At 43.8% G+C, this 23,737-nt stretch overlaps 1 protein-coding gene across 1 annotated transcript in view; it reads left to right on the forward strand.

Moving 5' to 3' along the window:
• The window catches only part of DGKQ (diacylglycerol kinase theta), a 1,232,715-nt gene that overhangs the window by 730,188 nt on the left and 478,790 nt on the right, over positions 1-23,737 (forward strand). The window contains exon 6 of the mRNA XM_086961841.1: positions 16,591-16,744. Coding sequence (XP_086817967.1) covers positions 16,591-16,744 — 154 coding nt within the window. The remainder of the gene's footprint in view (positions 1-16,590; positions 16,745-23,737) is intronic.

Here is a 23,737-nt window from a genome sequence, read left to right on the forward strand (position 1 = left end):
GTCAATCTTCTAGTTATTTTATTATAAACAAATTTGAACAATTCGAAAATCACACCACCGTTTTTAGGTCTTGCCTAGTGTTGCAGCTTGCATGCGCTGTCACTCTGCGAAACATATTGTGGATGAGGAGATTTCAGGGGACTTAACGCCCCGTCCCTCATTTTCATTGGCTGGCATCACCATTTATGTAAAACAGTGGCCTATGATTGAAGCTGAGGCTTTTTGGTTTCCGCCCTTTCCCCTTTTCATCCGGCCCATCCGGACTGAATTGTCTGCTTTTCGGCTGTTGTGAAGCAATTTCTTATCTTTAGGAGGCGTGTACTGCCGGATCATGTTTCTGGCAGCTTGTTTTTAATCTGCTCTGTTTCTCTTTCTCCCTCTTCTATGTATCTGTGCAGTTCCTGTAAGCAAGTGGGTAGGAGAACTTCAGCCCCAGTTCAGGGAAGATAACATTCTGTACTGAACAGGCAGGGCTGAGCCTGCGGCTGGTACGGTTGCTGTTGAACAAGATCAACAATGATTTCAGGAAAGTGCCACACAGCGGCACAGCTGCTTTTGACTCCCAGCCACCGCCCGAGTTTCCTCGGTTTATATAACTCCGCTGTAAAGCACACACCATCACCAGTCAAACAATGTAATTAAGGTCACGAGGAGGAGGGCCAGCCTTCTGACCTACTAGCCCAGAATGGAACTGTTTTTCGAGGAAACAGGGAAACCAGGAAACTATTTCCTCGGGAACGTGTATTAATAGTCCATGCCGCTGGAGCCAGTTTCCAAGAAGCTGCGGGTGTACTTTTCCGGTACTGGACTGATTCTATTTTTATCTCAATTTTTATGCTTTGCTGTGGGTTTCCACTGTGCTAGAGTCTAGGGTACCAAATACATTGAACGCATGGTTGAGGTAAACAGTTGCCAGAGTGGGGCCGCAGCTCTTCCAACTGCCTCTAAGCGCCACAGCCTAGCCTCCACCTGCTAGTGCCAAGTCATGCAGGTCCTGTTTACAGCCACTCAGCAGCGGCACGCAGTCGACTGCGCGAGGGTCCACCCAGGACTGACGTAGAAGGAAAACCCGACGGGGAGGCTTGTTTTCTTCCTGTGTGCAGATGCTAAATCACCCCACGGATCTGGTGAAGTGGGCCGAGGCTGGGTGAGGTGTTGAAAGGTGCCTGATAAACAAAATAATTGCGACAGTTACGCCGCAGTAAAATCAGTCTGGCTGCCTAACTCAGTGAACTTAAATGTTATATGTTTTCAAAACACCTCAGTTTCGTTTTCCATACACATTAGGAAGATTTGCTTAACTCTGCGCAGTTGTTTGGATCACAAGCGAACGAGATAGAACGCGTTCGGAAGGAGCAGATGAAGGCTCCTATTTTATAGCTGTACAATGTGTAATGCATAACTGTTCCAAAGTGTGATGGATGGGGTGCTGGACCCAACTAGTGCAATTACAACAAAGTGAGATATTGCTATTTTGCATTACACCATTTGATTAACGCTTCACGAAGGGAAAAAAAAATAAACAATGACGTTTACAATGCCAATAGCTAAAAATAATGTCATTGCGAGACCTATTGCATTGTAAATGCTGGTTGGTATAGTAATCCCTGGTGTAGAGTGCAGTTTATTCAGTTAAAGCGTGCTTCCGTTCCTAGACATGCAACTGAAACTGTGTTCTCCTGACCCTGTTGTGCAATGTTTCCTCGCTTAGCCTGCCATGGGTTGGCATCTTCTTATTTCAACGCTGACTTTTTCTATTTAAAAAGCTGATAATTTTCCTACATTATATTTGCTGCACTGTGGCAAATGTACAGTAATGCCTTTTGGATGGCCGCTATGCAAATTACTAACATTACGTTCTGATGTAGGGGTTTGTCCTACTGGAACTGATATCTGTTTGCTGTTGTGTTCTTTGAATGCATTTGCCATCGCAATTTGAATATCTATTCTCCTTCTACAGTTGCGTTTATGAGCTGCCCCCTTGTTTTATCTTTTACATAGAGTTATCAGTATAACCCATCCATCATTCCTGGTTTGTGTCTGCCAGCAGGTGTTTGATAGCGAGGTATATTCTATTTAAAGCAAAAGCGCAAGCCTTGCCTTCCATTCAACATGAAAGAACATTTTAGACAGCTGCTTCAGGGTCATCAAGTTACCTGGGGCTTTGAGTCAAAGTAAGGAACTGTGCATCAAATGATGTACTAAATGCAAAGAGAAGAGGAAAGTCAGAAACATGGCATGTATGACATTACTCCTCGCTAAAAAGCTTAAGTCTTAATGCTGGGTAGGAGAGTCACTTGGCAGATTCATTGCAAAATTAAAGTAACCAGATTATTGAAGCCATGCATTTATTACAGAATTCCAAAACCTTAACTCAGGGTCAGCAAACCAAAGATTAGTACTGAATGTGAAGACATTTTGGTAAAGCTGTGTGCTCCTTTTGAAAAGTTGATGCTGCCAATGCATTCCACTCGAGTTTGCAACAAAGATAGTTAATAACCCATACAGGAAACTGCTTGTGGAATAACAAGTGCAATTGAGTTTGTAATCTTAGCAATTGCTCTTTATGAAAATAATAAGTGCCCTCTTGCTCGTAATCCTAATTGATGACTCATTTGTGAAAACAAACAATTGAAAGTCTTTATCATTAAGGTCAACTGCTCTAGTTCTAAGATGTCTGTCTTCAGATTCATAGAAAAACAGTTGGTAGGAATTCCAACAGTCCATGATTAAGCAACTATGTATCATGATTGCCTAGCAAGGATGCTGTAGGCCATGAGGAACTTAGACTATAGGCTTTCAAAATGGCCACCACCGTTGGCAAGTCTTGTGAGAGTCCTGTGGGCCCTGGTGACATGCTGTTTTTCTTGCCTTTACTCAGGTGTTTGATGAAAAGCGTCCTTCGGCGACTTGAGACTTTTGTCAAAGCAGCGCCCATACTCTGTGCACCCTTCCACCCTATAATGCTCTTGAAGATTTGCATATTCAGCAATCTCTGTGCTACACCCCTTTTAGGAGCCACAGGCTGGACATTGACTGCTGGTCCTCAACCGTGGTGGTTAAAGTTGTTTCCTGGTCCATCCTACTGTGGCTCTACACACTGGGCCAAACACAACACATTCTCTATTTGACTCTCGGGGTAGCGAGGTTGCAGTCACAAGCTTCTCAGGAATTTAGTAGTGCCCAAACGCCAACCAAGGGACACAATGCCATAATGTCCAGCTGAGTGCATATCTTTAATGGAAAAAGAAAGTACTTTAATCTCACAATATAACTAGCAAATGCATTATCCAGTGAATATGTCATACAGTGTTGTTGTATGTTGTGCTTCAACTGTGAGGCACTTACATACCCCTTGCTTCCCAGTAACCATAATCGTGACCACTGTGGATGTGTTCCCACTGTTACCGTCCTCAATATACCATGGGCAGAGTAAAGGACTAGGCACAGCTGCCTATATCTCAAATGTCCTCGCAAGTTAAGGTACAAGTCAGTTCAATGTATTTTGCAGGTTTCTTGACAAAAGTCACAAGTGGGTGCGGCAGATTCGCACAGGTGCCTCATTGATCTCCGCCTCCTCCTTGGTTTTGGCATTCTCTCAAGCCCATGGCAGGGTGCTGGGTGCCACAGGATTACACACTCTGGTATAGTCTTGTTACAGCTCACTCAAGAGCAGTGTAGAGAATTCAGGTGGACCCTTACACAAAAACTGTCACTCCTTAATTGTTGGTTAGATTTCTCTGTGATCTTCATGCCGGCAACATTCTGAGCCTCACCTCATGGACAGCCTCACCCCCTGTAAAGCCACTTCCCTCACCCCCTCTAAATACTCCTTCCCTCATTCAGCAAGCAGACAGGCAGGCTTCTAAGGTCTTGAGTCAACTCCACAATTCTTCCACCAAAATGTGTTGACTTCAGGCAATGTCTTGTTACTTTTGTGCGATTGGTTGACAGGCAGACACCAGCCCGGGTTCCACAGCAGCTCTTAGAGTACTCTGTTGAGCACTCTCCTTCTTGATCAAGAAGAATGTAAGACTCGCACAAAGTGAGGTTGTTTGGATCACTCTTTATACACATTTTCGAGACATGGGATGTGTATCCACTGTGTAAAGCTTTATAACCCACTTTTGTTGGTTATCTCGCAATTGTCGTTTCCAGACTGCTCTTCAGCCACAACCTTTGTGCAAAGTGATGTTTCTCACAGCAGATAACACTGGATTTGACCCAAAACATGGGCACAATGAAGTGTGAAATGTCTGCAGCTGTCTGTCTTCTGCTTACTGAAGCCGTGATCAGAAACAGACAAATGGGCAGGCGCTCCCTAGACACTTACTCACCCTAAATAACAGAAACAGCAGTTCTGCCTCTCACCCTTACCATCCATCACATGGCAGTGCTCAGGAAAAACTAATCAACAGCAGGTTGCTAGAAAGGATCCTGTGGAATTTCTAAAGGTAGCACTGTCTCCAACTTCCGCTCTTCAGGGTCTGGGTTTCTGCCCTCCAGCCAAAAGAATGCATGCAATACAGTTCTAGTGTCTGGAAGAAGCTGTTGGATAAATTCAGAAAACTCAGTATGCGGCCACCACCACTGTGTGTGATGAATCCATTGAAGAATAGTAGTCCATTGCCTAAAATGAAGGCATGCTTGTTGTGCCTCTCCAGGTGAGAGGTCAAGTCCTGGACCACAGATTAGGAGAAGCAGGCTTAGGCTTCTGCACACACGCTAGAGTTACCAGATGCCAGTGCCAAGATGAAAGTCAGAATATCAATTTTACATGCAGTGGGCACTTGGGCTATGTACAATACATCAGTTTATTGTGCAAAGGTAATTCTGAACCCACACTTAGAATAGCACATCCCTTGGAACTAACACATAAAGGTATATGTGTCATGCACTATATTGTGGCAAAGTTGCAGCAGTTTTAAGAGGCAGCCATGGCTAACTTTTCTCTGCATGTATATGGTACCAGCAGTGAATTCCACCCAGGTGTGCTCAAGGAGCGGGAATATTAACTGGAGTAAATTAAGTCAATAAAAAAGAGTGAGTTAAGGCTTTTTTTTTTAGGTTTGTCAAAGAATTGGTCTGCTGTTCGAAAATAGTCAACCCTTTGGCAGGGCTTCATTTTTGAGAGGCCCAGTTACTGTTGTTTTGGGCTGTCTCTTTTAAACTGATATGTATTCTTGCTAGGTATGCAATGGACTGGAAACTCTCAAAATAATGAAGAGCCCTGATTGTGCTGAAATATATTTATGGAGCTAGACTTCTACGAATACCTTTATATCCTGGCACTGCAGAGGCGGAAAAAAAGAAGGCAGAGATTAAAAAGTGGTGATCAGCTAGTTTCTACACTCTTCCGAAAGTGAAGATGATGAATTTCCAACACACAGATGGAACGGTAGGGCATTCCAGTACTTTGGACAAGATAGAAAACAAGCATTTACAATGCAACAGTCTCGCTTTTGCACAGTTTGAGCTATTGGCATTGTAAATGACAAACTTTTTATTTATGTGTTGGTTTTGAAAACAGATAAATAAATGGCATTGTCATTTACAATCCCAATAGCTTTAGCTCTCGCAAATGCGAGACCTATTGCATTTGCACACACACAGAGCCACACACACACACAGAGCCACACACACACACAGAGCCACACACACACACAGAGCCACACACACACAGAGCCACACACACATACACAACTGCCTCACCCACCAAGCTTGAGAGACCGGTTCCGTGGCTCTGCCCCAGCTCTCGGCCCCACAGCGGCGGGGCAGGCTCCTGGGACTCCCCGCTGAAAAGAGGTGAGAGGGCTCGTGGGGGGCGAAGGGAGCAGCGCACCAGGGGTGGTGGAAGAGGGCACCGGGAGTGGTTGAGGGCACCGGGGTGGCTGTAGGGAGCACCGGGGTGAAGAGAGGTTTGAGTTCTGGACGCAGCCAGCTGTTTATGTCCCAGCTCTTTTGTGTTCCGCTTCGCGCATGCCCCGCCGCCCGTGACCCTGCGATATTGCCATAGCTCCTCCAGTACACCTCAGTCCAGACAGGCCTTTCCGTTACTGAGACCCACGCGCAGTGCGGCGCCCCCTCGAATTCCAGCCCTGGCGGGACCCAAAGCCCACATTGTCTCTGCCAGCATCTTTTATCAGGTCTTTCACCCGGGCAACACAGAGCTCTCCCACTGCTCCCCGGAATTTATGTGCAGCACCCCCTGAAATCTGATCGAAGCCCCATCACCAGCTCTGAGATTTCCACTTCAACCATGACGTGTCAAGAGCATTAATGCGAGGTAGGAACAAGCGCACCGACAAATAGTGCAAATCTAGCAACGTGGCAATGTAGAGCTGCACGGGAGCGGAGCTTAGTTTGTGAAAATAATACAAGTGCATCTGGCCAAAAGTTTTTTTAGGAGGCACCCCGTCAATTTCGACCACTACCCTGGCCTACTGCCACCGCTGGCATGGGATGTGAGTTGATAGGCACTTCTCTCCAATAAAGCTGTATTTTGATTATGGTTGAGTTTTAGTTTCCTTAGAATGGTGAATGTTTAGTGAAATGCAGCTCTGGCACCCCTTGATGTTCGCCACATCAACTTTTCCTGAATATTTGAGGCACATGTTTACATTTGTGTTCAGACCCTGTAGAGCTGGAGGGACAGGCTCAGCCTGTAAGCCCATTCAAACATAGGCTTGTCTCAGAAGGTGGGACCGGACTCCAAGCACATTTCAGAATCTATTCTTGGACTGGCGAGGGCTGGGGGAGGGGTGCATTCTGTTAGCATTCCAGGTAAATGGATGCAGACCCCCACCCATCTCCCCCCACCATCACCGAGGAGGCCGGGGGGGAGCCTGGGGGGTCAGAGGGAGGTGCAATAGGTGGTTGGCTCCGATCCCACTCTCTTGCATCATTACTCGGTTTCCTTATTTGGTTTTAATCAGGGAATTCAGCACATCAGCTGTTTACGTTGCGAAACCGACTCGCAATACCACAATCCTCTCTGGGAGAGATTGGGGTTATCCAGAGAGCCACGAAGCACAGAGCTGGGTGAATGATTTACAGACCAACTGCTGAGTTCTGGACGCAGCCAGCTAAGTTTATGTCCCAGCTCTTTGTGTTCCATTTCGCGCATGCCCCACCGCCCGTGACCCTGCAGTATTGCCGTAGCTCCTCCAGTACACCTCAGTCCAGACAGGCCTTTCCGTTACTGAGACCCACGCGCAGGTTTACTAATTAATCATGACTTCACAAGTGCGGCGCCCCCTCGAATTCCAGCCCTGGTGGGACCCAAAGCCCAAATTGTCTCTGCCAGCATCTTTTGTCATGTCTACATCCGGGCAACACACAGCTCTCCCACTGCTCCCCGGCAGCACCCCCTGAAATCCGATCCAAGCCCCATCGCCAGCGCTGAAATTTCCACTTCGACCATGACGTGTCAAGAGCCTTAATGTGAGGAAGGAACAAGCGCACCGACGCCAAGACATTCTCTCTAAGCCCCGTCCTTTTGCGACTCGGGCGTGTTTTGGACTGAAAACGTCACTAGTAGAACAGAACTAAACCCCCCCCGAATCCGAAGAGGACGGGGCTTAGATGGAAAGAATGACGTCATTGAGACCTCTTCTCCAATGGCTGGCCACCGTTTAGGAGGCCAGCGAATGGAGAAGAGGGGCGGAGTTAACCCTCGCAACTCAGAGTCATTGAATCTCGCGAGCTCGAGTGCGCATGTGCGCACCCGACTCCACGCGAGACGTAAAAAGTGGGGTCTCCCAGTCAAGTTCTTTTGATAGGGTGATTGCTTCAGCCACAAGCGCTTCAATCTATGCAAAGTCTGGCTGGGAGTATTGGTTGATTGGGGATTCTAGAATTGCTGAATGTAGGCGAGGTGCTCAACACAAGTGCACAGGGATTTTTTTTAAAACAGGCATTTTTCCACCGAAAGCCAATGGAGAGTTCTTACATGATTGGATATTGAGGTAAAAGTCCTAGTGGGAGCTTGGCAGCAAGATTTTTTTTATCTGATTTATTTATTATATTAGGAATTTATGAATGCCCAAGTAGAGAGAATTACAGTAGAGAATACATCGTTGAATGATAGCTTGGACCAAAGATTTGCATGGAGCATGAGGAAGCAACGGGACAATGATGTGCAGCACTCACTGGTAGTAACAGCACAATGATGTTAAAATATTGATTTACTTTACAAAGAAAGGGAGATGACAAAGTGATGCCCAGGTTTTTTGCAGATTCTGAGGGGGGTAGTTGCATTTCCCAACTTGCAGGGCCACCAATAATGGGACTTTATGGAGAAGCATCAGGCCCAAAAATGTATTTTCCTTTTTGCCACGATTTAGTTTGTGTGTTTCCCTTCCTCCAAATCAGTGGTTCATAACCTGTGGTCCGGGAACCCCGGGGGTCAGCAAAGCCTGCTCAAGGCGTCCATGACTGCTGGAAAAATTAAATAATGTTTACTGATTAATAAAGTGTATATAAGTAAAGAAGCAAAATGTACAATTTTAAAATGTAAAATGTTGTGTAACTGAAGGGATTTTAAATTGGAAGCTAAAAATTAAGTTAATATCCTCAAATTGATTCATTGGAGCAGTGAAAGTGCAGCAAACAGATTATAGGATGGACCATAAGCAACCTCAATTGAATTTAGAAAAGCTCCAACCTTTCTATTAAAATTCAAATATTTCTTTTTTTTTGTTATATTTGGGAATTAAATACAAATTTTCATCATTTGTGTATTTGTTTTATGAATACTTGTTTCCGTTATGTTTTGTGTATAGTTTTGTGGTTCAAATCATTGCTTAGGCTGTGGTACTGAGCTTCCGGTTATGACTCAGTGGGGGTCCCTGGACTCCAATAATGATTCAGCGGGGTCCCTGGGTTCCAGTAATGATTAAGTAGGGGCCCACAGAAGTCTAAAGATTTAGAACCACTGCTTCAAACTCCCACATCAGAGAGGCGGATACAAAAACTGTCAGACATTGTAGTGTGTGTGTACAAAAAAGGGGGGAGAAGGAGGTACTTAAGAACAGGTCATCCTCCTAAAGAGATTAATGTAGCAAAAAAGAGCCCAATATCTGGGTTCAGGGACCTGTCTCGTGTGGTGGCTAACTTCCAGATACTATCTTAAGTGTAGCCCAACAAGAAAGAAAAAATGTCTTTCTTATAGTCCCCTCACTCACCGGAGTTTCCTCACGGTGACATGCTTCATCATCGGGGTCCTCCCAGTTCTCTACGAAAAGGGGCGTGCTACGACTTGCGAGCTACGTAGGAGCACTGAGTAGTGAAGGACTATGTGTGGTGTAAGGAATGTGAAGTGGAGTGGATGGGTGTGTGTGTGTTTAAAAATACTGTGCTAGTGGGCCTCAATGTTTTATTCTGCTCCTAGACCAGTATGTTAAAAATGGGGTTATACTGTGTACCAACCAATAATGTAGTTGGGTTCAGTATTTGGTCAACATGTTTCACGCTACCCCCAGCGTTTCTTCAGGACCATACAGGGACCAGCCCTGTATTGTACCACTCCTAAAAAACCTAAAGTTAGGAATTTATTAGTGCAACATATATTTACAGTGATTAACGTTGTCCCTATTCGGTACACACGTGGTTCTACATACATACGCTTGACTTTTAAGGCGAATGTATAGTTCAATGGTGAACCTGTAAAAGAATGAATAAAGAACAATTAAAAAACACCTCGCCCCTATCTCTGCCGAGATCGGGGACTTTTTTCGTCCTTCACAAACATGCACGTTTTTGATACATGCACATATATGCATACAGACTATATGGTGTGGTTTCACCATATTGGTGCGTGCATACTTTCAGATCCGGTGTCTGTTCGCCAGATGCCCAACAAGTGAACTTAACGTGGAAAAAGACAAACGGAAGTGACTATACATAAAACAGTGGACACACATTTAACACACAACCAAAGGAAACGTTTGAATATTTACTTTTGTTGGCGCTTAATAGCACATCATGGTCTCTTAGGGGGGCGGTATTGCCTCGGTGGAAAACAATGCTAGAAGGATTTTTAGGGTTGTAGAAGACGTGGTTAGTGATCGAGCGTCTTTTACATATATCATTTAGTTAGAGGTCTAGTACTCGCTACCCTCTCTTGGCGGTTAGGTCAGATACACTTACTTCCTAATCAGCAACCCGCGCCGTGTTACCTATCAGCTTCCCCTCGGACCGCATCTTGCAATGTGGTCCGCGGGTTTGGTTTTTGTTTGTTTCGATTTCCGGGTTGGAACTAGACCGTCGCGCTCAGGCGGCCATCTTAGATGGATGCAAACGAGCGTCACATGCGTCTTTCTTCCATGCCGTTTGTTACTCGCCCTTATTATCGAACCGGCTTTTTAGAAAACACAACGTTTGGGGTAATGTTATAATAAAAACAAAGAATAAAAATGAAACAATGGGCATTCTTCACAAATAGGGATTGAAGAAAACGTGGACAAAAAAGTTACCACAGGATTAGTTGATATGGTTTATGATATATAACAAATAAACCAAGGATGGAGTGAAAAAATGGAGTTTGAGAAGTATTGTTTTAATCATGTTTTTCTATAATGGTTTTAGGGGCATTATAGTTCTAGAATGTTATTTTTCATGAAAGTTATTTTTCAGGTCTAGGATTCAGGTACATTAGTTTCAGGATGTTATATTTCAACGATTGAAGACACCCCAAGGTATGTCGTCATTCAACCCACTTATATCTGTCTGTAATCTGAAAACCCAGCGTTGCTCTCGTTCGTGAAGAGTTTTTTCAATGTTGTCTTTATTTACCACACACTCAAGGACTACCCATCTCATGTCATTTGGTGTGTGATTCTTCTCAATAAAGTGGTTAGTCATGCGTGTAGTGGATTTCTTACAACGTATGTTGCTTCTATGCTCAACAATTCGAGTGCTGACCTTTCTTGTGGTCATGCCCACATAATGTAAATTGCACGTGCAAGTGATCAGATATACCACCCCACTTGTATTGCAATTGGAAAAGTGTTTTAATTGCCATGTGGTGTTGTTGTTAAAAGTAACTGACTTTGTCACTGCAGTTAGATGGCAAACACTGCAGTTGTTACATGGGTAATGGCCATTCGGTAGAGGTTGTAGTCTGTTAGTATTGATCACTGGTTTAGGTCGAGTATGTACCAGATAGTCTTTCAGGTTCATTCCTCTACGATGGCTGAACATGGGTTTTGGGATATTTAGATCACCACTGTTTAGTATGCTCCAGTGTTTTTTGACAATCTTGCTGACCTGGTTGGAGACTTTGTCGAAAGTTGTGATGCAGATGGGTCTTTCGTTGGTTGAGGGTTTTTGTACCTTTGGTTCCAGGAGGGCATCCCTATTATTATTGCTCGCTCTTTTACAGGCTACTTTTATTACTTTCTTTGGGTAATTTCGTTGTTGTAATTTTTTACTTAGTTCTTCTGCTTGTACTAAGTAGTCTGATTTGTCTGAACAGTTTCTTCTCAACCGTAGGAATTGTCCAAACGGGAGGTTTTCTTTTAGATGTCTGGGGTGGAAACTGTTGTAGCTTAAAAGGCAATTCCTTGAAGTCGGTTTATGGTGAGTGGTAGTTGATAGGGTTCCATCATTTGCCCTGATGTTTAGATCCAGAAACACCAAATGGTTCCTGCTCATGGTGTTTGTGAATTTAAGAAAAGGATCTTGTTCGTTTAGCCAGGAGCAAAAACTCATGGCCTCCTCTTCCTCGCCTTTCCAAATCAACAGAATGTCGTCTATATAACGCTTCCACATTATTATGTGGTTAGTATACGGATTGTTGATGGTCAGAATTTTCTTTTTCTCAAGCTGATGGACATACAATCCCGCTACGCTCGGCTACGCTTTGCGCCGAGCGTAGCGGGATTGTATGTCCATCAGCTTGAGAAAAAGAAAATTCTGACCATCAACAATCCGTATACTAACCACATAATAATGTGGAAGCGTTATATAGACGACATTCTGTTGATTTGGAAAGGCGAGGAAGAGGAGGCCATGAGTTTTTGCTCCTGGCTAAACGAACAAGATCCTTTTCTTAAATTCACAAACACCATGAGCAGGAACCATTTGGTGTTTCTGGATCTAAACATCAGGGCAAATGATGGAACCCTATCAACTACCACTCACCATAAACCGACTTCAAGGAATTGCCTTTTAAGCTACAACAGTTTCCACCCCAGACATCTAAAAGAAAACCTCCCGTTTGGACAATTCCTACGGTTGAGAAGAAACTGTTCAGACAAATCAGACTACTTAGTACAAGCAGAAGAACTAAGTAAAAAATTACAACAACGAAATTACCCAAAGAAAGTAATAAAAGTAGCCTGTAAAAGAGCGAGCAATAATAATAGGGATGCCCTCCTGGAACCAAAGGTACAAAAACCCTCAACCAACGAAAGACCCATCTGCATCACAACTTTCGACAAAGTCTCCAACCAGGTCAGCAAGATTGTCAAAAAACACTGGAGCATACTAAACAGTGGTGATCTAAATATCCCAAAACCCATGTTCAGCCATCGTAGAGGAATGAACCTGAAAGACTATCTGGTACATACTCGACCTAAACCAGTGATCAATACTAACAGACTACAACCTCTACCGAATGGCCATTACCCATGTAACAACTGCAGTGTTTGCCATCTAACTGCAGTGACAAAGTCAGTTACTTTTAACAACAACACCACATGGCAATTAAAACACTTTTCCAATTGCAATACAAGTGGGGTGGTATATCTGATCACTTGCACGTGCAATTTACATTATGTGGGCATGACCACAAGAAAGGTCAGCACTCGAATTGTTGAGCATAGAAGCAACATACGTTGTAAGAAATCCACTACACGCATGACTAACCACTTTATTGAGAAGAATCACACACCAAATGACATGAGATGGGTAGTCCTTGAGTGTGTGGTAAATAAAGACAACATTGAAAAAACTCTTCACGAACGAGAGCAACGCTGGGTTTTCAGATTACAGACAGATATAAGTGGGTTGAATGACGACATACCTTGGGGTGTCTTCAATCGTTGAAATATAACATCCTGAAACTAATGTACCTGAATCCTAGACCTGAAAAATAACTTTCATGAAAAATAACATTCTAGAACTATAATGCCCCTAAAACCATTATAGAAAAACATGATTAAAACAATACTTCTCAAACTCCATTTTTTCACTCCATCCTTGGTTTATTTGTTATATATCATAAACCATATCAACTAATCCTGTGGTAACTTTTTTGTCCACGTTTTCTTCAATCCCTATTTGTGAAGAATGCCCATTGTTTCATTTTTATTCTTTGTTTTTATTATAACATTACCCCAAACGTTGTGTTTTCTAAAAAGCCGGTTCGATAATAAGGGCGAGTAACAAACGGCATGGAAGAAAGACGCATGTGACGCTCGTTTGCATCCATCTAAGATGGCCGCCTGAGCGCGACGGTCTAGTTCCAACCCGGAAATCGAAACAAACAAAAACCAAACCCGCGGACCACATTGCAAGATGCGGTCCGAGGGGAAGCTGATAGGTAACACGGCGCGGGTTGCTGATTAGGAAGTAAGTGTATCTGACCTAACCGCCAAGAGAGGGTAGCGAGTACTAGACCTCTAACTAAATGATATATGTAAAAGACGCTCGATCACTAACCACGTCTTCTACAACCCTAAAAATCCTTCTAGCATTGTTTTCCACCGAGGCAATACCGCCCCCCTAAGAGACCATGATGTGCTATTAAGCGCCAACAAAAGTAAATATTCAAACGTTTCCTTTGGTTGTGTGTTAAATGTGTGTCCACTGTTTTATGTATAGTCACTTCCGTTTGTCTTTTTCCACGTTAAGTTCACTTGTTGGGCATCTGGCGAACAGACACCGGATCTGAAAGTATGCACGCACCAATATGGTGAAACCACACCATATAGTCTGTATGCATATATGTGCATGTATCAAAAACGTGCATGTTTGTGAAGGACGAAAAAAGTCCCCGATCTCGGCAGAGATAGGGGCGAGGTGTTTTTTAATTGTTCTTTATTCATTCTTTTACAGGTTCACCATTGAACTATACATTCGCCTTAAAAGTCAAGCGTATGTATGTAGAACCACGTGTGTACCGAATAGGGACAACGTTAATCACTGTAAATATATGTTGCACTAATAAATTCCTAACTTTAGGTTTTTTAGGAGTGGTACAATACAGGGCTGGTCCCTGTATGGTCCTGAAGAAACGCTGGGGGTAGCGTGAAACATGTTGACCAAATACTGAACCCAACTACATTATTGGTTGGTACACAGTATAACCCCATTTTTAACATACTGGTCTAGGAGCAGAATAAAACATTGAGGCCCACTAGCACAGTATTTTTAAACACACACACACCCATCCACTCCACTTCACATTCCTTACACCACACATAGTCCTTCACTACTCAGTGCTCCTACGTAGCTCGCAAGTCGTAGCACGCCCCTTTTCGTAGAGAACTGGGAGGACCCCGATGATGAAGCATGTCACCGTGAGGAAACTCCGGTGAGTGAGGGGACTATAAGAAAGACATTTTTTCTTTCTTGTTGGGCTACACTTAAGATAGTATCTGGAAGTTAGCCACCACACGAGACAGGTCCCTGAACCCAGATATTGGGCTCTTTTTTGCTACATTGTAGTGTGTGTGTCATTTGTATAGGCTATCAGGGAGAAGTCAAAGCTATGGATGAGGTCAGCTGAGAGTAAACTTGATATTGAAAAGCGTTGAGTTTAGTGATAATCTCTCTGTGACAATACATAGTGACTTGAGTGAAAAATACAAAGAAGGGAGGAGGGCACACTGGGGCTACAGGCTGAAGTTTGCTGAATGTCTTTCGATCTCCAACTGGGTTCTCTAAAAGGGGGACCATTGCTATGGCTAATGAAGTGTTGTATAAAGGCTGAAGTACAGGCCAACAATACCACTTCCTTTTGCACAAATATGGGCTGGAAACGATTCATTGGGAGAGTCGGCTTGAAAGCATGAATGTGTTGAGAAAATGCTTCGAGTGAGAGAGTGGTTAAACTGGAAAGAACTGGTCGGGAGAATGTAGAGGCACCTAATAGACCAACCGGCTCTTACAGAGTGACGTTAGTAGGTCCGAAAGTTAGATACACTTCGAGGATCTTTCCTCAAAATACGAAGATACAGAATCCAAAGTGATGAGATCTGGCCTTCTGTAGTATCCTTTTGTAAAACCTAATTTCAGCAGAACACGTACGCTTCAGAGAGAAATTACAATTCTGCCTTCAAAACCTCTCCGAGGCTTGCTTCCAACGTTTGGCCTCAGCCAACCCACATGAGTACCATGGAGCAGTGGAGAGTGCTCTGTACGACTGCTTTTTCATAAGAGGAGAAACAAGGCCCTGGGATAATGTGATGCAATCATTGAGATGTTGAGCCAAAGACTGTAGGGATAGGTAAATCCTGCAAGGGAAAACTAACATTGTGTGGGTGGGTTTGGACCAACAGTGCATGGGTTAACTGAGCATTTCATTTATGAGTGCAAGGCAGGTGATTAGTTTGAAAGTAAAACGGTTTATATTAGAGGGATTGCTGCTGGCTGATAGATAAGGGGACGATTTCATAAGAGATATATTGGCTGATAGATAAGGGGACGATTTCATAAGAGATATATTGATCGTGAAAATAAGGTGAAAAATATGACCTGCTTTCTGCGTGGGAGAGATAACCAAGACAGGTCATAGAATCTTGGATTGGATAATGCCAGGCTTACAGTTGGAATATTGGATCACAAATGATAAGACAAATTCAGAATGAGCAGTCCAGATGTTATTATCAGGACTCGGGGGGCCTATAGAGGAGAAACCTTGCAAAAGAGCATGTAAGAAACATATTGATAGGGAATAAAATGTGTCTGCAGGAGTAGATGGCAGACCGACCAAGGTGGCCACGGTTTACGTGGGGCAATACTTGCCTACAAAGGTATCACAATCCTACCAGATTGTTTTATGACTTTGGATACAGCTAGTGCAGGACCAGTGCCAGGAGAATTACATATCAATGTTCCTGACAGATCTAAAATATCCAGTTTAGTGTGGTTTTATTAGCATGGCAGGCCCTGATGCTGAAATGAAGAGATGAATAGTACTTGTGTTCTCATGTTGTGCCCTTTTTCAAGGCTTCACAGCTAACCAGTCTCACTCACAGACCAGCCACTGCTTGTTGTTCTCCTGATCACTTATGCCTAGTGATCTGGGGATGGCATGCTTTGAAGGAACGACACCCACAGCTTGAGGGATTTTGGGCAGGAACTACCATTGAACACTATATAGAGATAATGACACAACACTCTCCTCCCCCGTTAATGCGATCATGTATGACCATATGAATGACACACATACTTAGACCAAAATATGTATGGTATAAATTTGAATGAACAGATTCACATTTAATCCCATGTCCTTTCATAAACAAGCCAATACAAGTGTTAAATGTGGCTTGATATACTTTCGCTGCCACTCTGTTTTTCTTTTCACTTTGTTGGGTGAAGCCTTAATCTGGGTCTTGTTTGTTTCCCTTTATTTACTCACAGGCCCACGCTGCATGCTATGTTATTGTGCCTCCAGTATGCACTTTTGGAAGACTCAGAAATATGATGCTGCATCCAAACTGCGTTCGTTTCTATTGCCGCAACTTCAGCAAAATGCACTCTTTTCGAATAACGGAAAACCTGCAGACAGAACCAGGTACATTGTTAAAATATTAATCATTATATTATATTTGCATTAGGTACGAAAAGAGATTTCTGTTCTTAAACTGGAGTCGTTTTTCTGCCTTGATGTTCTCACAAATGATTGTTTGTGTAACATTTCTATCCTTTCATATCAGTATTTTAGGATTTTACACCGTTTTTTAATTTTATTTATTGTTAATCTAATGTAGGTATCTTGTTATGGGCATGTCTTCTGTGTAGTGTGTTTCATAAGACTTTACTGTATTGTATCCCCTGTCCTCTGATGCGTTTTGAACTCTCTAATGTTGCCAAATTTATGAAACGTTTTTATCATGTGTTCTTTTATGGCCATGATTGGCCGAATAAAGTTTTGTGACTGACAGATCGTGTACTTGGTGCTTATCTGGCAAGTAGTCAGCTGTACATAATCTGAATGTCCAGCAGTGGTGTATGTCCTGAAGCCCGCACAATACCATTGGTCCAACCATTCCGTAACTGACCATATAATTACTCACCTAATATTATGTGAGGTTCCCAGACAATATTTTACCTCTCAATTTACACTATTATTCTTCTCGCTTCATTTTGCATTTTTGATTTGGACTTGTAGTGCTTTAGGACTTTGTAAGATATTTTGAAAAACACAGGGAAGGATTCACATCCGATATGATTAAATCAAGAAACGCACTTTAATATACTACTTTTTGTGATGCACAAAGTCTTCGGCCTGCAAATAGCAATTTACCAAAAATTGCTATTCTTCATCTAAACCTAAAGAAGCAAATTATTGTAATTTATAATTTGCAGATTAACGTTTTTTTATTTATTTTTCGGTTCAGAAGGAAAGTACATTTTACTTTGGAGAACCCTTTCCCACAAGAGTCTCGTCACAGACCATTATGTTTTGGTATTTCCACAGCCGTTGTATGAGTCATTGTACCCTTTTTAACAGCCAATGTACTCACGCTAGGCTCTTGTGCCACTTAGTGTGCATGGGTGAAATGGATGTGATAATGGGAAGTATTTGTAAAGTTATGACCTTGTGCCTTCCCTCCACGTTCCAATATGAGCACTGGGACTTGAGTTTAAACACAATCGTAGAAAGACACTGCGTCCTTCTCTGCTGTCCGTGTGATGCTCTGTACCCAGATGTTTAGATTTTTTAGATATTATAGATGAACTGATGATTAATAATTGTGTAACAGAACCTAATTGGATCCTGCATCTGTGTGATGAAACTATCAGAAATTCACCATATATAATCAGGGGCATCTTTTTCCTATTCTAGTAAGTTTATTTATTTTTTTGATCCAGAAACGCCCGTATTCACAAAATCTGACTTTATTCGTCCACATTAATTGGAAAAGACACAGTTATCAAGTTTAGAATTTATTACAAAGAGCCATTTCATCACACATTAAAAAATAATCTGCTTCCTTCATCATGGTCACGACTTTTTGACTTGCTGTGGTATTCTTTCCTTGACTGTCTTCATATAAAGTGGCAGTGCATTTGCAGCATAAGTAGATCCCCCTATGTTGCCACCATAAACACTTGAAGAAGAATGGATGATTGTTCATAGTCTTACATCGAGGTAAAATGAAGAGATAAGCACCCTTTGGTTGTTTGTTTCTTTCCAAACTCATTCCATGAAACACATCTGTCCATAGCAGGAAGAATACCCAATCACTTCTGGAGCAAAACACAGTGAAGAGAGAAATCCACGCTGGGCTAACAATTTATTTCCACACCAAAAGCTCTCTTATGTCAAAACAATATTTTATGTTTAAATCTTTTTTGTTATTATTAATGCAAGTACCACACATCAGTTATTCAACATACTCACATTTGCTTTAAATACATCTAAGTGTTTGAGAATCATTTCCATATGATATAATTCTATTTCCAGCGTATTAGAACAATGTTCTCCCTCGCAAATTGTACGATCTGCATTGTGCTGCTAATTCAAACACTTTAAAACAAATTTACAAACTACAAACCATTCAAACTGCCCCCACCCACGGTAATCTTGTTTTTTCCCATCTTGGTTTCCTTAGGGGCCCGAGGGCTTCCAAGTGTGAGTTCCCGGGGTATTTTAGCCCGCTAGGTCTGGCTCAATTAGGCGCAACACTCAGAGGTATCTCGGGCATTTGAGTTCATTGACCTCTGTCGACAAATGAGTGAGAAATGGTTTCCACACTTCCTTAAATGTGGTTTCTGAGTATGTCAAGGTGGCCGTAATATGCTCCATTCCGAGAATATACCATAGCCTGTGTAACCAGCCTGTATGTATGGGTGTTGTTGGTGTCCCCCAGTGTGTTAGGATATTTTGGAGCGCTGCCCCCAAAGCTAGCCCCATCTGCCTTCCCATGAGACTTTTAAGTGGATATGTTACCGGGTTGGGCAAGCCCAATACCACATACACTGGTAATCTTGGGATCTGTGTTTCAAATTGTTGATCTATGTCTTCTAAATTTCAGGACCAATATGATGTCAGAGCCTGACAACCCCACAACAGTTGTAGAAGGGTCCCCTCCTCCCTGCATCCCCTCCAGCATGTAGGTCTCCGATCTGGGTTGCCCCTATTGAGATGGACTGGCGTAAGATACCAATATGTACCTATTTTAGTGTCCGCCTCAACACTGGCAACATTGCGTGCCGTGTGCTTAGCCCTGTAATAGATTACTCCCCGCTCTTTCTTTGATAAATCTCTTCCAAGTTCCTTCGCCCATCTTTTCTGGCTAGGTGTAGGTTGCTCTGGAGCTGACTGCCTAAGCATAACATACAGTTCAGAGATCAGTCCCCTATCATTCTCTTTCGTAATCTATCATTTTTCATACTGCGTTACTTTGCGGCTAACCTGTAGATGCAATGCCGGGCTGGAGCACCCCGTTCTGAAGCTGTAAGTATCGCAACCTCTCCTCATGCGGTAACACGTAGTCTGGTTGTATCTGCTGGAATAGGATAGTGACCTCCACATTAAACAAATACCCTGCTGTTCTGCATTGCGTGTTGCGCCATGCTGCAAATGCCTTGTCCTCCATTCCTAGAGTGAACTTTTCATTCTCAAAAAGAGGTGTCAAAATTGAGGGAACAATCGTGAGTCCCCATTTAGTGGCCAACCCTTCCCATACTTTCATCACAGATTTTGTGAATGGTGACCTCTGTAGGCTCTGGGGTCTGTTTGATTTCTTTAAAAAGGGGACCTTCCACAGAGGGAGCCCCGCTAGTGCTATGTCCTAAAATAGCCATTTCTTTTCAGACTCAGGTCTACTCCAGTCTACAAGGTATCTCAATTGAGCTGCCTTGAAATAGTCTAATAAATTTGGGATCCCCAAACCCCCGCTCTCATGACACATGTATCCTGAATCCCGTCGCATACGCGATCGAGCCCCCACCCAGACAAATCGAAGGATATCTCCTTGCAATGAGGTGAGGGTGCCTTCAGGTGGAGAAGCCAGAAAGGTCTGAAAAAAGTACAGTGCTTTCAGCAATATGGCCATTTTGATCACAGTCACCCGACCCAAGAGTGATGGGTGGTTGCGTCTCCAACAAACTCAATTCCTTTCTGATCTGCCGTGCCAGACTAGAATAGTTCAGCACAACTGTTTGCTGAATAGTAGCTGCCAGTTCAATCCCTAGGTAGGGTGCGGACTCCACCCCCTGAATCCCCTGAATCTGATCTCCCTCGCTCCCATGGAGCTCGCTTAGTTTGTTGCAGATTAAGTATCAGTGATTTGCCAAAATTAACCCGGAATCCCGAGGCCTGCCCAAAAAATCTCTAGTTCCCCTAAACAATCAGGAAGTGAATCTGTTGGTTTTGCAAATGCTGTGAGTATGTCATCCGCGTATAGGCTAATGGTGTGTGCCTCCCCCCAAATGGGATCCCCTTAATCTCCGGTTTGTTGTGGATCCTCTGGGCTAATGGTTCAATGTAAAGTGCAAACAGGAGGGGCGACCCCTGTCAAGTGCCTCGTTGAATGAAGAAAGGACGGGAGGGGATGCCATTTACCCTGATTGAGGCAGTGGGGCCACTGTAGCAGCATCCCACCCACGCTCGAAGCCTATCCCCCAAACCAAAATGCGACAGAGTATGTTCCAGGAAGCTCCAATCGACCCGGTTGAATGCCTTCTCGGCGTCGACCGTCAATAAGAGCGCATCCATATTCGTTTGATGTGCCTTATCGATTAAATGGAAGATCCTCTTGGTATTGTCTCCGCTTTGCCGGTATTGAATAAACCCTGCATGATCAGGTTCTATTATATTCGGCATCACCGGGCTTAATCTCATGGGCCGTATGCCTGTGAACAGTTTCAGATCTACGTTAAGAAGGGAAACCGGCCTGTAAGAGCCGCAGTCCTGCTATCTTACCCCGGCTTGGGTAGCACTACTATTGCTGCTACTAGCATATTAGGCGGTATCGTTCCCGGGCTCCCTAAGAAAATATACAATCTCGTCAATATCAGAGCTAGGATATGGCAACATTTCTTGAAAAAAAGGGCAGAGAATCCATCCGTGCCCGGTGATTTGAGAAGTTTAAGTCTTGAGATCTCTGTGACCACTTCCTAAATTCTTATGTGGATGTCCAGGTTTTCTGCTTGATCCGGAGTTATCTTGGATATGTGAACACCCTGTAGATAAGAGGTTATGTCATTTTCAAGTGGGGTTTCTCTGTTATATAGATTTGCATAATAATCGCGAAAGGTTTGGGCTATCTCCTCATCAGTAGTAACGTCCTCCCTTTCCCGCCCCCTCAGCAAGTTTTCTTTGTTTGTTGCCATTAGGCTCTGAGCTTGCTCGCTAGTAAGTGCCCTGTCCTATCCCCCCAAACATAATAGGAGTGTTTTAATCTTATCACTGCGTACTCTGCCCTATCTAGGTCTATCCCCACCAGTTGCGCCCTTGCTGCTTTTAGCTGCCTCCACACTCTAGGTGCCCCTGTCCGGCTATGCACTCTCTCCAGTTCTTGAACCTGTGAGGATAGCCACGCACATTTCTCTTTGTGTTCTTTGTTGTCTGCAGTGCAGATAGCTATTAGGTCTCCTCTTTCTACCGTATTTAGAACCTCCCATACTGTAGCTATGGATACTTCGGGGGAATCATTAATTTCCATGTAGTCCTGGATACACTTGGTTAGCTGTGGTGGCACCGCAGTTTTGTGGAGCCTATAGTCCTTCAATCTTCAACATCCTGCCCTCCTCTGTTGTGGTGGTAGCTGTAGGTTAATAGTCACTGGGTCATGGTCGGAGAGAGCCGCAAGTTCTATGTCTGCTTCTTTCATTACCCTACTAATTTCTTTCATGCCTAAAAAAATTATCACATCGAGCATAGGACCTATGGGCGTGTGAGAAAAATTAGTATTGTGATGTTTGGGGATGAGCTTCCCTCCATAAATCTACCAAGCCCATTTCTTGTAGCCATAACTTCCCTGCTCGTGATATCTCCCCCTTCTTCCGAAGCTACTATCCGACCTGTCTTTTGCCGTATCCAGCACCATGTTTAAGTCCCCTCCTATGCCTTCAGGAAGCCTTCTTGGCCTGTATTAGGGGGATATACTGATCCAATTACCATAGAGTGGTCCCCAAACTGAATTGTATAGGCCAGCAGCCTCCCTTTTATTTCTGCCACCTTGTCTTTCACTTCCCTTTTACAATGTTTAGCAATCAGGATGTCAACACCTGCTTTCTCTTCTGCAGTGGAGGAAAAGAACAGTTGGGGGAATTCTCTTTAGCGCGTGCGGTGCCAGTCCTAGTGTAGAAGGTGTGTCTTCTGTAGAAGACATATATCTGCCTCCGAATTTTCCAAGTAGGAGAGGATAGCTCATCTTTTAACAGGGTTATTAAGCCCTTTCACATTTAGAGTAAGGACTTTCAATACATCTTTTGACATTACAATTGACACATCTTGGCGCTCAATTGGGCCCAGTCTCGTCCAGTTTCACCAAACGCTCTTCTCCCTCCCTCTTCCTTCCTACTCTTTTTTGACAATCATATCCCCTTCGGACCCCAAATTCTTTGAAACAAGATTAAACACATCCCCAAATAGTCCAGAACCCACAGAACTAGTCCGCGTGCCTATGGTGAGCCAGATTGAAGGCTGCATAATGTGGCCCACAAGCTCCACCCCGCTCCCATGAGTTCCACCCTCCGCCCGCCCGACATATCTCACTTATCTGTCCCCAGAATATCTCAAAGACCGTCCTTAGATCGGTACTCATTCAATTACGTTTCCAATATGGCCTGTATCTCCTGTGCTATTGTCTCCTGATCGGGTTTCGTTGCCTTCGCCGATAATCTGCCTCCCCCGACCTGTATCCACCGCTCGTGTTGTGATGCTTTGTCCCCATGGTCCGACCCCTCCTGTTGGGGATTCTCGATGCCCAGGATCCGACATGTCTCTTGTAGTGACCTGAGTTGGTGTAGCTTGCCTTCCTATCTGAAGATGATTCTGAAAGGGTGATCCCATGAATATGCGATGCCTTGGTTCCGCAGGTGTGTCGTGACTGGCCTAAAATACTGTTGTTTCTGCCGCGTTATTGTAACCAAGTCCTGTTACAGAGCGATGGCACGACCTTGGTACGTCAGAGGTTAAACAGCACGTACCTTACGCAATATTTGTTCTTTCAACTGAAAGTCTGGTAAGTATGCCAAGCTGTCTGAAGGAGGAGCCGGTGCCCCTCTTTTTAGACCCACTCTATGTGTCCTATCGATCCTGATTTCAAAGTCCTGGGGCACCTTTAATATGCTTCTGAAAAGGCCTTGTAGTTTGTGCGTTATGTCAGTCCCTTCCTCTTTAGAGGGCACGCCTTTGACCCGTATATTGTTTCGTCTAGACTGATTTACCAGATCCTCCACGTGGGCCTGTATATTGATCTGCTGGGAACGAAGGCGTATGACCTCCTGTTGCAGCTGTTCCAGTTCTTTATCCCAGGCCAGGCTTTGCTAGCCACTCTCTCCCCTACCTCTTCGTTCTCTTTGCGGACCTCCTTTATCTCCCTTGAAAAGT

This window comes from Lissotriton vulgaris, chromosome 3_1 (assembly GCF_964263255.1).
Source record: "Lissotriton vulgaris chromosome 3_1, aLisVul1.2, whole genome shotgun sequence".
NCBI classification, from domain to species: Eukaryota; Metazoa; Chordata; class Amphibia; order Caudata; family Salamandridae; genus Lissotriton; species Lissotriton vulgaris.